The 16,724-nt window shown below is 37.6% G+C and overlaps 1 protein-coding gene across 1 annotated transcript in view; it reads right to left on the reverse strand.

Annotated features, from left to right (window-relative positions):
- Positions 1 to 16,724, reverse strand: part of FBXL17 (F-box and leucine rich repeat protein 17) — a 289,488-nt gene that overhangs the window by 89,944 nt on the left and 182,820 nt on the right. The window contains exon 7 of the mRNA XM_053297075.1: positions 12,324 to 12,400. Coding sequence (XP_053153050.1) covers positions 12,324 to 12,400 — 77 coding nt within the window. The remainder of the gene's footprint in view (positions 1 to 12,323; positions 12,401 to 16,724) is intronic.

The raw sequence follows: 16,724 nt of genomic DNA on the forward strand, positions 1-16,724 counted from the left end.
ATAGCACACACTATTTCCACTTTTTTGGTGATGATTTTGACTATTTTCACCATCTGGACCTGACAATCCTAGTGAAACATCAAATTTGTCAAATTTAGTGAAACACCTAAACTTAGCATGGTAAAATACATTACAGGTGTTACATACATGGGACAACACTATATTAGTCAAGAGCAGGGGTGCACAACTCAAATGCCCCGATGGGCTGAAAACTAAATGCAATTTGCCATGTGGGGGCCAAGGTAAATTTCAAAACAAAAATTAATTTTAAATAATTAATCAATATAAAACAACAATTTTGATTTTTTTATTAGCCACATTTTAGATTGTAAATAAAATAAACAATATTTTTTAATTGACATTTTTAATATCTAGGGGAGGGTGGGCCTATATTTGACTCTGCACCTCAGCAGCCTTCTGCAGGGCTCTCCCAGCAGGGCTGCACTCTGGCCCTGGCGAGCTGGCTGGAGGAAAGGGTGGCAGGACCGGTGGCTAGGCGGTGCAGTGCTGTGGGACTAGGGGCATGGGTACAGGTGCTGCCACCACACTGCCAACATTCACCCTTGCACCCAAGCCCCTCTGCTACTGTTGGAGCTGGGAGCTGGACCTGGTGGGTGGGGAAGCGGTGGCGAGGGGCTGTGGGACCAGGGGTGGAGGCACTACCACCACTCTCCCTGGCTCCCAAGCCCCTCTGCTGCCATTAGGGCCGGGAGTCTTCTAGGATGCATCAGGACGCGCATGCATGCATACTCTCATTCCCTGGAAGCTCCCATCCCCGATCGCAGCAGAAGGCCTCGGGAGTTAGGAAAAGAGGTGGTGTGCAACACACGGTGGCAGCATCCACGCCAACCCCATAGCCCCTTGTCATCGCTTGTGCCTGCTCACCAGCTCCAGCTCCTGGGCCCCAACAGCAGCAGAGGGTCTTGGGAGCAAGGGTGAGTGGCAGAATGCAACGTGAGTGCCCATGCACCCAGTTCCACAGGCCCATGCTGCCTCACCACTACTCCTGCTGCCCTTCACCCACTTGCTCATCAGGGCTGGCTGGCTCCACAGCAGGCCAGCAAAAACGTACCCACAGGCCAAATCTGGCCCGTGGGCCATACGTTGTGCAGGCCTTTTCAAGAGGAACTGCCATGTTCATCTACACTGAGATTCTGTCATTTTTTAGTCAGTTAACCTGTACCACATTCTTTCCATATACATAGGAGCAAAGCCCACTGAACTCAGTGGAACTTTCTTCTGAGTAAATATGCTAAAGCTTGACTTGCATGACATTGCAAGGTCACCAATGAAGTTAGCTGGTAGCCTTAAAAGAATATTAATTTCAATGCTTGTCATCCTTTATTATACAGGTATATGGAAGATATAAGCTGCAATTGCATTTACCATTACCATTATTTACTCTTTAACTTCTGTAACAAGTTGCAGAAAAAATGTACTATCTAATTAAAAGACAAATCCACTTCAATTTGTTCCAGATGATTTTATTTTTAACTCATTGTTTATTTATGAAACCCCAAACTTACACAGTGGATGAATGATGGAAGTGATTATTGATTTCTGAAAGATTTTTGAGTGCTCAATATGGTAATAAACAGACCAGTATTCATTAGCTGCCCAGATGGAAACCTTTACATGTCCAAAAAATTATTCTATATCCATTTCCATCACACCACATAAAATTTATCTTGAATAAATTTAAGAAAGAATCAAAATAATTATGTATTATTTTAACACTTATTTTAAACATCATGAAACATTAACTACATCTTTCTTCTGACAGGCAAAGAACAGACAGATCTATTTGGATCAATGTATTTTTGTTGCTGTTTGAATTTTAAAAAGCTGGCATCTACTGACAGATGTAAAATAATAATATAGAACATGATTGTGCTTTCCAAATAAAATATATTATAATTTCTATTGCCAGTAATTAAAAGCAAGGAGAAAATATACTACATGTCAGCAATTTGACCCATTTTTTAATTTCTAAATTTTTGTGTCAAGCTTAAATATGTGATCTGTCCAATCTCCCAGAGATAAAGCTAAATGTTTTTTACTTCCCCAAGTGAGGCTGATCATCAACCAACTAACTTAAAAGTACAGGCTCCAAGATCTGCACAACAGGATAATTTGTTATTGTGATGAGAACTTGTCGTCAACAAGTGTGAGAGTAAACATAGCAATTTCTAAATTTTCATCCTCGAGTTTAAAAAGACATGATACAGTACAATGAGACAATACAATTGGTAAGGTGTTTGCTGCAAAATTTATGAAGCTAGTATGAACTGAGATTACAAACATCTCTATACAATCAAAGAGAAATATAGGAATTTTCTAAAAAGCTTCCAGCAAAACCAACATTTCACCATTAAGTTAAACTAAATGTGTAAGTATAACTCCCAGGAGCTAGGATGGTGCTTATCATTTCAAACTGATTTTTATCACTTCATGATGAAACTGAAATTAATGTAAGGATAGCATAACTTCACATTTAATTCAATGGTCTGTTCATACAACACATACCATTGTGAGCTAGAAAGTCATAAAAGTTAGCAACAGCAATTTTCATGATCATCACGATTCCAAAATGTATTTCTCAGATTGCAGAAGCTGAAATTAGTAAACTGTGCTCAAACAGTACAGTGCTCAGACAAGTAGCCCATTCACACGTGAGTTTAAAAAAAGGCAGAAAGTGATGTGTGAAATAGTGTTCAATCACTATGAAGAGGGAAAACACATTCTGGGCCAACTATACTATTAAGGTTAGTTCTCCAACACATTTACATTCATTCCACTATGCCAACTAAGTGGAAACCACTGTTCGGTACAAAGGATACTAAGAGCTATGGCTTTTTCTGTTATCATTGGTGCACAAGTGTTCAAAACTAGTCTTACTGACTTCATGAGACCATTTCCCCCCTAAAATAAAGTTGTTTGTAGCTATTCCCAAAAGGTTAACAGAAAGATTTAGAACGTTTCACATTTCTCCTCTATTACAGATATCAATGTCCTTGGAAACAATTCTAAAAAGGTGCCCACATGTGCCAACCACAGTATGTAATGTCCACTTGTCTGAGTGGTAATCACATATCTAGAATGCAAAGCTTTAAGATGTTGAATTAACTCATAACAAAACATGTCTGTAAACAAATAAAACTGTCAGTAGCAGGTGAACATTTCTCCTGACATGATCATCTTACTCTTGTTCCAAAAACAAACATGTACAACTACTTTATGCAATGTGTTTGCAAATTAAATTAAAGAGGCTGTTGCATAGTAACAGAAGCTATCTGATTGCAATACTCAAATTCTTGGTTTACAATAATAGTGTCTGTGGCCAGCTGGCCAGTGTATTAACATGTCTGAGATTAAAAACCAAGATTCACAAATAGGTTATTAATTATCTGAAGTATTTTAAAATTATGTCATAGAACTGTGAGAAACCAAAATATCATTTACTGCTTACAAAGCAAGACCACTCATAAGCCAGCCTAATATGAATTTGCTCTAATTCTTCCTTTTCATTCTGCATAATCAAGATATTTGTGCAACCTGAAAGCTTGCATATACTTACCAACAGTTAGTTGATTGTTTTGATTTTGAGGTGTTGTTTTAATGGATTACTAGCTGACATCCTGACTATGAAACACATGCACTGGGGTGCCTCCTCATTCTCCTGCACTAGTGCATTTGCACAAGAACCTTTTATTTCAGCTCAGGGTTATGGCTCCCAGCCACTCTTACAGCTCCAGAAGATATATGGTTAGATACAGGCTCAGGCACCCAGCTGAGCAGAACAATGTCCACCACAGTCCCATGTCCGGAGTCACACAGAAGAATCTAGAAATCATGGCATTTATCAAGTTTTTCCTCATATGCTTTTGGGAAGATTTCACAGGGAAGCAATGGCAGGGAAATTCTGAGGATTAGAATTCAGGAACTTTCAGGAAAATCTTGTACCTGGGAGTTTTATTGGGCTGTATGGCTTATTTGGCTTAGGCCAAAACTTTGCACAGGCCAAATGAACAATTGGTTGGGGAGCTACGCTTAGGGTTGATAGGAGCTACCCCTGGCTTCTGGGCCTTGTAATGAAGAATACTGCCTTAAAGAAAGACTGAGATTCAAACTGACACATAGTTTGGGTTGTAAAAAAGTAAAAGCAATGCTTTCAGGTGTGAAATTGGCAGATTCCGTATCAGGTATATCCTCAGAAAAAAATGAACTATTTTGCTATTTAAGCATAGATGCAGAGGCTATACCTCTTGTAGGATTATTAATTAATTAACGTATTTATTTATCATATTTCTATACCACCTGTTATGTACATCTCCAGGCAATGAGTTCGCCATTTTGAGTTTGGCAGAGATCGGGAGCCATTTTTATGGCTCATTTTTAAAAAAACACCCCAAACCCCCACATTTACGGCTGATTTTCTATTTGGGGGGGGGGACTGGACTGCTGGGGACCTGCAGAGCATGGTAGGCCACTCCTACCTGCATTTATAGGTCCATTTTACCAATTTTTGGGACATTTTCCTGACCTCTGGGAACATAACCCCTGGATTTCCATAGCCCCAATGATCCAGAATTCACGGTTTCCATATCTGCTGTAATAGCAGAGAACGGAACACCCCACGAATACGGAGCGCTCTCCTGTACTATGAAGGATATTTATACCCCAAAGTGGTTTAACAGACTAAGAAAACTAATAAAGAGAAAGGAAGACGATCTCTGGTCTATAGATAAGCTTTACTGTGATTATATGCAACTATTTTATTATGAGATTGTAAGACATTAAAGTAATAGATAATTGCAAAAATGTAATTCTGAAATTTGCACTCTACCTTGGACTGGGAGGAGACAGGGGAAATCAGCCACATCTTGTGGGTTTTCAGAAGTAATTATGCCCATTGTTCAATGAATTCAAGATATTAATAAACTTTAGATCATACTAGTGTTTATACATACAAAATGCCATGTGGTCATGTATTGCAAAATTTGCAAAGAATTATATACAGAAGTACATAGGAGGGGAAAGCACCATGCCAACAAGTAGGAAAGAAGAAAACAAGGAACAGTGCAATAGCAATTTATTAAGTAGTAGGGCCTGACACATTTCAAGTAGAACTCTTCTTCAGGGGAAGTGGTTTACGAGGCACAATACTCAACTTCTAAACAGCTTAGCTATTCTTCTAAACAGTTTAGAAGTTTAGTATTTGCCTTGTAAACCACTTCCCCTGAAGAAGAGTTCTATATAAAACAAATCAAGATCTACTATTTAATAAATTTAATAAATTGCTACTGCACTGTTTCGGTTTCTTTCCTTCCAAAGAATTAAATACAGACAAGATAGTTTTTTTCCTGACGATAAAGAATATCTCTGAAACTTCACTAAACAATTTTGCATCACTGCTTACAAGACTGCATTTTATGCAAGAATATTTCCTTTAGTTTTCAGAGTTGCATTTTAAAACTAAAATACACTTCTCCAGGCAAGTTAAATAATGAGGGGGAAATAACAATGCCTGTAACCTACCATTGTGTAAAGAAGTTCAAAACAACACACCAGGCATTATCCCATTTTAAACCAAAACTTTACAACAGGGGTTTCCTACTGATTTTAACAAGTGTATCCCTTCTGTAGCAAACCTTCAGCTCAGATATCCCATAGAGATTTTGTGTATGTGAGTACATGTGTGCGTACGCACGCGCTCACACACTTAAATGCTGCAGTTATAGGACAGGCTACTCCAGCCATTGGCTTACATCCAGACTAAGTTACTTATGCATACTCCCACAGAAATTAATGACAAAAGAAAACCTCACCCTTCAATTTCAATAAGACTGTTTATGAGTAACTTAATCTATATGTAAGCCAGTGACTGGAGCAGCCAAATAGCATGGCTACCGCATAGGGAGGCAGGAGGGCTATGAATACCTAGTGGGATCCCTCGAAGTACCCCTAGGATACTAGTACTTCCTACTGGGAACCCCTGATCTACAATATGAGTTAGGCTGCAATACAGCGATTGGCCAGGATCACTCAGTGAACTTTATGACTAAGAGGGAGAAATTTGTACTCAGGCCTCCCCAAAGTCTTATTTCTCCCCACTATGGCACACTGACTCTTCACATATCAAGAAGCCATATATTCAGTTAGAATGAAAAGGCTACCAGATAGTTAATCCACATAGGATAATACAAATGATCAATATGACAAAAATCTTTTCAAAAGTAACAATATATTTAATTGCAAAATTTTCAGGCGAGTCTTTCCTCAAACAAGACACTGCTGAATCTCAAGGCCAATTTTTGTTATCACTGAAATCTGCACATATCTTCTACTTGCAATAGCCTCATTTTTTGTGTACTAAGGCCCAAGTATTTACATATTTATAGAAGCATCCCATATGAGCTCTTGGCATTTTGTAATTAGATGAAATGTATTTCAGTATGTATGGTTAATAAATAAGCAAGAATAGGGCACTGGATGAAAGAGAATTGCAAATAAAGAATGCTATTAAGTCAGTTAGGTCAAAAAGATATCTGACATTTCAAAAACAAGTATCATCAAACTTGACTTGTGTATACATTTAAATTATTTTGGAAATAATGTGTAAAGAGCCTAAATTGAGTTTTGTGGCCTCAATTCAGTAAGATGAAACAGCAATTTAATGAAAAGACATAAAAACAGAGTAACATGTTAAACATAACAACTGAGCCTGTTAGTGTCAGGGCCACACCTCACATCATTAGGGACAGGAAAAATAGGTGCTTCTGTTGCATTTTCTGTCAAATGTTGTAATGGGCACAAAGGAAATCTACACTTTTTTCCTTTAGAAGACTATTTGTAATCTAAAGATTAATATGATCACTGGGGGATTTTCTTGCTCATAAACTGTAAAATGAACAGGAATAGCTGATCAAACTCAGGTTTAATTTTAGATTACTGATTTATAACTAGTTAGTAAAACAAGAGGTAACGTATTTGAAACAATATAAAACTGAGTAAAGAGATGTCACTTATCCCTCCCCACAAAACAGAGCAATTGTTTAGTGTTTGTAATAAATGCATTATCTTTTTTAGTTTTGTTGAGAGAGAGAGAGAGGGAGAGAAAGAGAGAGAGAGAGAGAGAGGCATTTATTCATTCCAGCACCCCAAGGAACAACATGTAAGCTTTAAGAGGATGAAATGCAAAGTTAGCATTTAATGCTGTGGTCTGCCTGTTTTCAAATATATGGTTCCCCACAATTTTCTATCTAGGAAGCAAAACAATTCCTCGGAATGCGAAAATTAACTTTAGAGGAATTTGAATGGAAGTAACGCATGCCTTTAAACAGTGAGGCACTCAGAGCAAAGCACAACATATCAGACAATGTGAATTACCACCTCAATTACCACCACTTTTGCTAACTTGGCAAAGAGGCACCTTTTAATGTGGTGATTCTCTTTATTTAGCGGGGGGGGGGAGGGAGTAATTGACCCTATCCACCCCCAGCATAGTACCTCCAGTGACTGTTGCTGGTGTCTATCTTATGTTTCTTTTTAGATTGTGAGCCCTTTGGGGACAGGGATCCATCTTATTTATGTATTATTTCTCTGTGTAAACTGCCCTGAGCCATTTTCAGAAGGGCGGTATAGAAATTGAATAAATAAATAAAATAAAAGCAATGGAGTACAAATGATGGGTGAGATAGTTGTTCCTTAGTTTGCACATAGTGATGAGCCAAAGTATTTCTTAATACAGTTTATTCTAACCAGCTATTTTGCTGTACATATGCTTGGCAGGGGAAGAAAGTGGTGATAACAAGTGCAATACATCATCTGGCATGACCAAAAATTTTTAAAAGTTCAGTTTACTACCATCCCCAAAGAAAATCCCTTATTATATACTACAGGACAAAAGATTTGCAACTCTGTAGTATTGAGAAATAAGCTATTGCTGTAATTTACCTCACTGTATGGGGCGTTGAGATGCACAGTGGCATTCTAAACCACCTTTCAAAGAAAACTGCCTGGAATTTTCATGACATCAGAAGTATTCAAAAGTTAAAGAAAATTGATTTCTGATAGTTATAAATTACATATAGTGCTGACAGATGATAGAAAATCTTTTTGCTTTTTTTGGCATGATTGATTGTTAAGAATACTGTCAACAAAGTTTTAATATAACTTTCTTTAAGGGCTAATCTACTGGATTTAGAATCTGACTTAATTAACTAGCCTTTATTCTCTGTTTCATCATCAGGAGATGATGAAACAGAAAGCCAAACTATATGTTATCTAGGAGCTCCATGACTTCCAATATAACTAACTTCTTTTTAAAAAGCAGCCACGGTGTGTGGATTTGAATTGGGGCAATGTCACTAGAAAGGGAGAAATCCAACTATTTCTCCAATCCAAACTGCACCATCACCACCCTGGAGCTAATTATGGGCATAATTTTTATGTCTTAAGTTTCCTCCCTCCACACTAATAGTAGGAGTGGGGGGAGGATGGCTTTAACTAATCAAACTGGAATGGTGGAAAGGAGATGGATTCTCTATAACTCCAATCTTAATCATCTTTGCAAGAGCAAACATAAGGCAGAAGTTATATCTCTTACCCACAGGTAGGGGTAAAGAAGGCATGTATCTCTTAAGAGCTTGCAGGCATATTGTAAACTCATGGAGGAACCTTTTCTGTTCTTTGAGTAGAAGGTGGGAAACAGAAGTGCTATGCTATACTGTGTGTGTTCACTCTTCTGCTCTTAAAGGACTAGGATTAATTAAGAATAGGAGACACAAAACACAACTGCCATAGTGCTGCTGTTTCCCCATTGTTACAAAGGCAGAGCAGGCAGATAACCATGATTTAGCAGTATACAGGGGAGGAGAAGAGAGCAAGTAGATATATAGCAGAAGGGAAAACAAGAGACAGGTGCACAGGGCCACTTTTCTGACACTCTATGGAATTTATGGAACACTTGAGTTATGTTTTCAACCTAAATTAACATTTATACACCTGTGGGGTTTCCATAAACGAATCATATAAGGTCTGGGGTTCAAGCTCAGGAATAAAAATGTATTCAGTATGCAACCAATTTTTAAATAAAATTAATATCACCAAATCCAAGAAATAAATAGAAAAAAAGTGAGCTATAGCACTTTGGTTTTGTAATTAACATTGCTATATACAGGTTTAAACACACAGCATTATAGTATTTGTTTCCAAGTATTTATTCAATATTGATAATAAAGGGGACCTAGTGTAAGAGATTAAGGTAGTTATTGCATACATAACTTTAAAAAGCAACAGAAAAATAGGTTTTCAGAAGCTAAAAATATAAATGATGCTTAATTATGAAACAATTAAATGTTATTTTGGAAGAAAAATTAGTTTCCAAGTATTTATTCAATATTGATAATAAAGGGGACCTAGTGTAAGAGATTAAGGTAGTTATTGCATACATAACTTTAAAAAGCAACAGAAAAATAGGTTTTCAGAAGCTAAAAATATAAATGATGCTTAATTATGAAACAATTAAATGTTATTTTGGAAGAAAAATTAGTTGTACAGATTTCAATGGCAAACATTTCTTTTTTAAATGCTTGCATAATCAGCAGAGCATGATCAGTAACAAATTTTAACTTGCAAATGCATTTTCTGTTAGCTCTCCTGTGTCCGACAAGCACCATGGGCAAAATGCCTTTTACCAATGAGCTGAAGGCAATTAGGCTAACAGCAAAGGCGGTTATAGTATATAGCAAATGCCTAAAAAAGAAAGAACTGTGGAATACAAAATATGTATTTAATATTGGCTGGAGCCTAACTTCTGTTTCACTGATGCAATGATTATGGGCCCCTGCACACCCCAAAATATACTAGTGAAGTTGAGTGATCCTTCTGAACAGGATGGTGTGCCACACAGTGGGCGGAAATGGAGAGACGGATGGAGAAAATCACTCCCCTCTTGTGCAAACTAAAGAGCTTTTCAATTGCACAAGGATAACTAGTTTATACACTTTTAGGAATCATTGGTGGTGACAGAAATACCATGGGTCACATCAAAGCACACCCGGTCAATTAGATTTGTTGGAAACAAGTATGATGGACTTTGGTCCACCTAAAAAGAAGTCCCACCCTACTTCCAGCACTACCTTACTGCACTTCCTAAGTATGTGGGCACTGAACCCATGGTGTACTGCATCAAACCCTAATTTTCTGCTGAAGGCTATAAAATAATCATATTTTGCAATAAAAAATAAAACTTCATAATAAGGACTTCATATAAATAGTTGTTAGCTCAGGATGTGAATACCTTTTCTGTTCAGCTATTCACCTCAGGAACCTATTCTCTAGATAGCTGGGATTTCTTGGTGTTTAATTAAATTTCTATCCCAAATATACTTCTCCCACAATTTTTGGAAATAGGAGAAAGTTGAAGGGTTTTGTTCTTTATCACAGCTGGTTAAAAAAAAAAACAAAAAACCTACAATCCTTTGTGATTCCTGTGCAGTTCTATTGCAAGAGCATTAGGCTCTGAAGTTGCCAAATCTTTTCAGGCCTAAATGTGGTTTTTGTGTTCTTTCACAAATATACACCTTCACTGTAACTTTGAAAGTAATAGTTTAATTCATGGAAATTACAAATTCATGGAAATCAATAAACACCAGAATTAGAGCAGAAAATTGAAAAGACAGTTACACAATTCTCTGTGTTATTATTGCCTCCTCTCAGAGCAACACATCTTCCTATCAACCTAATTCATTTGACAGGGTCTCCTCTTAGCTAAGACAGCCCTACTTCTTTTATATCTAGCAAAAATACAAAAAGCTCTATTTAATTATGCTAAGTTTATGGCACAAGTCAACAAAAGTGACTGTCTATATACAGTCAGTCCTGTTCTTAATTCATTTTTCAATCCCTTAGTAGTGATTGTAAAGATACTGGAAAAGTGTTTGCAATATTAATTTTAACAGTTCATCATATTGCCACAAACTGGTGGGTAACTAGGATATTTCAACAACAACATTACATCAGTCAGTCAAAAGGCACTAGGCATACCCGTTGGGATTTAAAACAAAAACGAAAGACCAGGATGTTATCAGATTCTGCTTTCTAAAGTCCTTTTAGTATATCAGCTAGTACAGGTTGACTATTGCCTGAGTAAATCCTTGGCCATGTGATGTTATTTGGATGTACAAATTGTAAAAATTGATATAGTTCACATTTCACAGTCTAGCTTTCTTGACTTAGTGATAGCAGACAGCATGTTTTACCTCATTCCTTCTTCCACTCTTTTCTTTTTATCCGGGCCAGGAAGCTATGTCTTGCCACCAGAAGCAAATGAAAATGAGGAAAAAAACTCAAATGCCTCTAGGATGAGCTCTTGTTCCAATATCTCTCAGTGGATAGAAAACGCTAAGGCATCTACTGTTCCTTGTTGCTGAACACTACAAGCCTTGCCCGAATGCACCATGCCAGTAATAAAGCTCATGCTTGCATTTGGTTTGGTGCCTCTCCCTTTCTGTTTCTGGTGCTTGCCATCCCAAGCACCAAAGCACAGGTAGACATTTGATGCCAAGGAAAGATATGTTATCTTAAGAATAACATATAATTAGACCAACTGCAAAATCCAACTGCAAACACAAGGTCCCTAACTGATTAAGTCATGTACCTCCTTGAGGAAGTATGATCCTGCTCAACAAAAGAAATGTTAATGTGCAAAGCCATTGGTCTTTAACTTATTCTGACATCTGGAATGCACTCAAGGTTGTCCTAGTGATCTTCAAAATGCAACACTACAAATGGGTGATGAGTGATAGCACCAGGGTAGGACTTCCTACCTGCTTTAGGTGATGTAACTGTGAGCACTGCTTCATGGACTAATGTCTGAAGAGGGCATGTTATGTATAAACTAGCTATAGTTACAACCATTGTTCTGCCCCTAGAGGTCATTGCATAAAGCAATGGAAATATTGGGCAGATTTTAAAAAGCAGACAAACAGCTCTAAGCCATAGTTTGCCTATACAGTACATCTGGAAGCTGAAATCATGTTTTTATTTCTAAACTATGGATATAGTATTGGTATGATGTCTGAAGCATGTTTAATATTTAGTATCATTTAGAAGAAACAACAAGTATAGCGTTATTGAGTTTAATCTTTTTAAACTGTTTTCAACGTAATAGACCCTGTTACAACTCCTAAATTTGTTCTGAAGATACAAATGTTAATAATACCTATGTACATTTATTCTGCATTGTCAAGGATGAGAAATATTCAGTCAAATAATTCTGCTTGAAGGGGAAAAATTTTTAAATAAAAATCATTACATACCATAATCTGTGATCTTACAGGACACCAAGTAGAGTTCTTTCAGGTTCTGTCCTTCTTTAGCAATGACCTCTACACACCTGAAACAGATAAAACCACAATACAAATCCTTATATAAATGTTACATTAATGAAGACCAGTAGCCCTTTAGGAAGTCTGCATTTAACTGCTAAAATTAAACTTTTAGTTTATTGTGAGTATACTCCAAGATTTTAAAATACCATGGATTCCTACATTTCAACCTGAGTGGGTTGATTACTTTAACAAAGGTCTGATAGGAAATAGATATCTTGATATTATTTGAATTAACACAGTCCAGATAACTGTATTATTAATTCTAATTTATTTTCCAAACAAGGGGTTCAGAATGGCAACAAAATGCCAAATATTGGCATACTACAACTAAATTATATTTTAAAAACCTGAGCATTTTAAGCTTCACCAAATTTCAATACACTACTACAATGTAGTTTAAAATTTTAATAGGGTTCCAAATAGTCCCCACAATAATTGTAAATTTTGGATTATTATTCACTCCTGTATGTCCAAAGTGATTATTACAGATGTCAGCAAACATCAGAGCATGAAGTATCATCTACCACTTGGGATTAAATACATGCATTAATGAGAATGGAGATTTACGTCCCAATGGTTTTGCTGTTTTCTTACAGAAATATATTATAAAATGGTGTGAAGCTTTTATATTTTTATTATTATCATCATCATTATCATCCCCCCCCCCCAAACGTCTAGGAGAATGAATCCAGAAGTAGCACAGCCATTATAATTTTTTCATGTAAACAATCCCCCATTTCATAAAAATTGAACACCGAAATTTCACTTATCCAAAAGAAACCTATTGTGATTTTACAGCCAAAGTTCTTGGCTTGAAATATAAAGTGCAAAGATTTATCATTAACCACCTACTATACAATTTTGTAACTTTGCTGCATTACTACTCTCCTTAGAAAAATCACACAAATATATTAAGACTGAAGGGCAGAATATAAAATTTTAAAGTAAGAAATGTAAGTGAAGTTGAGCAGAATGTTTTTGTAATTCTGAACTGGAGAAAAAGGCAATATTGCCCTCAGTCACATCATATAATGTCCAAAAATGAAGATTCTCACATACTTTTTAAATATACAAAATGCAAGATTCAGTGGGCGGGACGACCCCAAAACAAACAAACCTACCACTATTTCAAATTCTATACAGCACTGTTTAGTGCTGATCATGAGGACCCTAAAAATACTAATCTAGAGGTCCTGATCACGTGGACCCTAAAAATACAATTACCATCTAGTCACAAAAATATACTACAGTATATACACATAAAGCTATCTGTAACACTTTAAGGCATAGCAAAGAACCTAAACGTACAATGTATCATCATGATTGAGCTGTAGACCTAAAAGAAGACAGGTTATCACATGCACACACTCATTCTTACCCTAACAAACTCTTTAGGTATATGTTTTGACTAGCGACATATACATTTTATTTATTATTTATTTAATACATTTCTATATCACCCAAAACGCAAGTTCTCTGGCCGGTTCATTTTGCTTGTGTTTAAGCATTTCAACAAATGGATTATGTTTAAAGCTTTTGCACTGCTTTGTGTTGGGAGCCTCGAAATACCAAAACAAATATTTTAAAATGGAATGAAAAAAGTGGTCTATTGTACATTACAATTTGTACACTTCTCCTAAGGAACATCTTCCTAATTTTCTGCCTCGAAAAGGAGTAAAGGTTAATTAATTAAACCATGTAAGCTACAAGCTATCAAATGGATTCAAAAGGACCTTGAATTGTGGAAATAATTGTCTGCTCTACATGCATATGCAGTTCTTATGTTTTTGGTCTACTCTGCAAAAGCCTGGAACATGGCATTAGTGACAATTGAAATAAGCTAATGAGGAAATATGACTGCACTGCTTGCAAGCAAAGTGGTCCTCAGAGACCTTGTTACTGTTTGTGACGCACTTCAGTTAATAGGAGCTGCCAGACTCTGGTTAGGACATTTCACTTTAAAGAACTGAGTTTCAATCACCTTAGAGGTATGAAAGAGATGACACCATTAGAGACACAGCCTGATGAGATTTGGATGACTATCAGAAGCACGGGCCACATTGCTTTTGTATTTGAACAGCATAAATATTTTTCTAAGCAGAAAAAAATCATTTGTGCCATTGTTTAAAATGTAAGCCTGAACATTCACTGTGGAAAAGACTTAATCATGAAGATGCTGAAATGCACATCAGGAAAAGCTGCAATACTTAAGAATACTAGTAAATCATATAGACATGATTCATATACTTTGAATGCAAAATTAATGAATAGGGAGTTTAATGATGAAAGAAATAATTAATTTGAGAGCAATATATTCATCATAAACAACATTTAGAGAAATGGTACAAAACTATGGGTTGGATCTAGGGAATTGTAAGCACAGTGTTACTCATGAAGAAGGCGTTTCCAGGGCTGGATTATAACATGCTCAGGCCCTAAGGCAGGGCTGCATAACTTCGGCTGTTCAGCTGTTTATGGAGTTCAACTCCCATCATTTCAAGCCAGTGCCCAGTGGTCAGGAATAATAGGAGCGGTAGTGCAACATCTGTCGGAAGGCTGAAGTTGTACAGCCCTGCCCTAAGCTACATCAAACTTAAAAGACCTCATCGGGGTTTGTTCCATCAGCCCTGAAAGAGGTGGTGGTCTACCCTCTCCTGAAGAAGCCTTCTCTTGACCCTGACAATCTGGATAACTATCATCTGATCTCAAATCTTCCTTTTCTTGGTAAGATTTTGGAGAAGGTGGTTTGTGCTCAGTTGATGAGAGTCTTGGAGGAAACTGATTTTATGGACGCTTGCCAGTCGAGTTTCAGGCCGCAGCACAACACTGAAATGGCATTGGTCGCCCTGTTGTATGAACTTTATTGTAACCTTGATGTGGGAATCACACCTCTCTTGGTTTTTCTTGATCTCTCAGTGGCTTTTGATACCATCGACCATGCTATCCTTCTGGAATGCCTAGATGGGCTGGGCCTTGGGGGCACTGTTCTTCAGTGGTACCAGTCCTATCTCACTGGAAGATTTCAGACAGTGTCGATTGGGGGTGAATGTTCTGTGTCCTAGCCCCTTTCTTGTGGGGTTCCACAGGGCTCAGTCCTTGCTCCCATTCTCTTTAACACCTACATGAAGCCACCGGGCCTGGTCATCTGTCGGTTTGGGGTAGGTTTTCATCAATATGATGATGATATGCAGCTTTATATCTCTACCCCTGGCCAAACAGGTGGTGCTGTTCATGTACTAGCTCAGTGCCTAGAGGCTGTCAGGACCTGGATGGGCCAAAACAAGTTCAGACTTAATTCCTCCAAGACCGAGTTGCTCTTGTTCAGTCTGCGATCTGGCCAGTTGCAGTGTGTGAGTTAATCTCTTCCCGCAAGAGAGACTGTTTGTGATCTGGAGGTCCTTCTAGACTTAAAACTCCTGCTTGAAAAGCAGGTGGAGGCTGTGCCAGGGATCCTTTTGCCCAGCTTCAGCTGGTTCACCAGTTACAGCCTTTTCTCGACTGGCAGGCCCTGGCAACAGTAACTCATGCCTTTGTTACCTCTTGCTTGGATTACTGTAATACGCTTTACCTAGGGTTGCCTGTGAAAATGATTTTAAAGTTTCAACTAGTCCAGAATGCAGCAGCCCGCCTCCTCATGGGTGGCTGTAGATTAGATAGTGTTACACCTCTTTTATGGTAGCTGCACTGGTTGCCTGTACACTTCCAAGTTCAATTCAGAGTGCTGGTTCTCACCTACAAAACCCTTATGGGCTTAGCACCTGTATATCTCCGGGATCGCCTCTCTCAGCTAGTTGTATCCCGTCCTATGAGGTCTTCTCAGTTGGCCCACCTTAGTGTCCCGGATCCGGGAGTAGTGCATGGTGCCTCAGCCCACAGGAGGACCTTCTCTTCTCTTTGTAACACCCTTCCTCCCTAGATTCATTCAGCCCCCTCCTTAGTGGCTTTTAAGATCCTTCTCAAGACCTACCTTTTTTGCCAGGCTTTTGTCATTTGAACTTAAAAAAAAAATTATTGCTATCGTTATTGTTCACCACCTAGACTCCTTGGAGCAGGCAGTATACAATAATATGTATATATTGTTCTTAAAAAAAGGACAATAAAATAGAAATAAAAAAGCTTTATTTTTACCCAGCAAAAATGCAACAAAAAACTAATAATTGAACAAAAACAGTTCTATTTCAATAAGCCTATTTGATTTAGAATTAACTTTATATGAAAATTATGTAAACCTTGAATTATTATTATTTTTCAGAGGCCCCGCATAATGCAAGGCCTCAAACTGTAGCTTAATTAGCTTGTGCCTATATCTGGCACTGAACATTTCTCACC

This window comes from Hemicordylus capensis, chromosome 2 (assembly GCF_027244095.1).
Source record: "Hemicordylus capensis ecotype Gifberg chromosome 2, rHemCap1.1.pri, whole genome shotgun sequence".
Lineage (NCBI taxonomy): Eukaryota > Metazoa > Chordata > Lepidosauria > Squamata > Cordylidae > Hemicordylus > Hemicordylus capensis.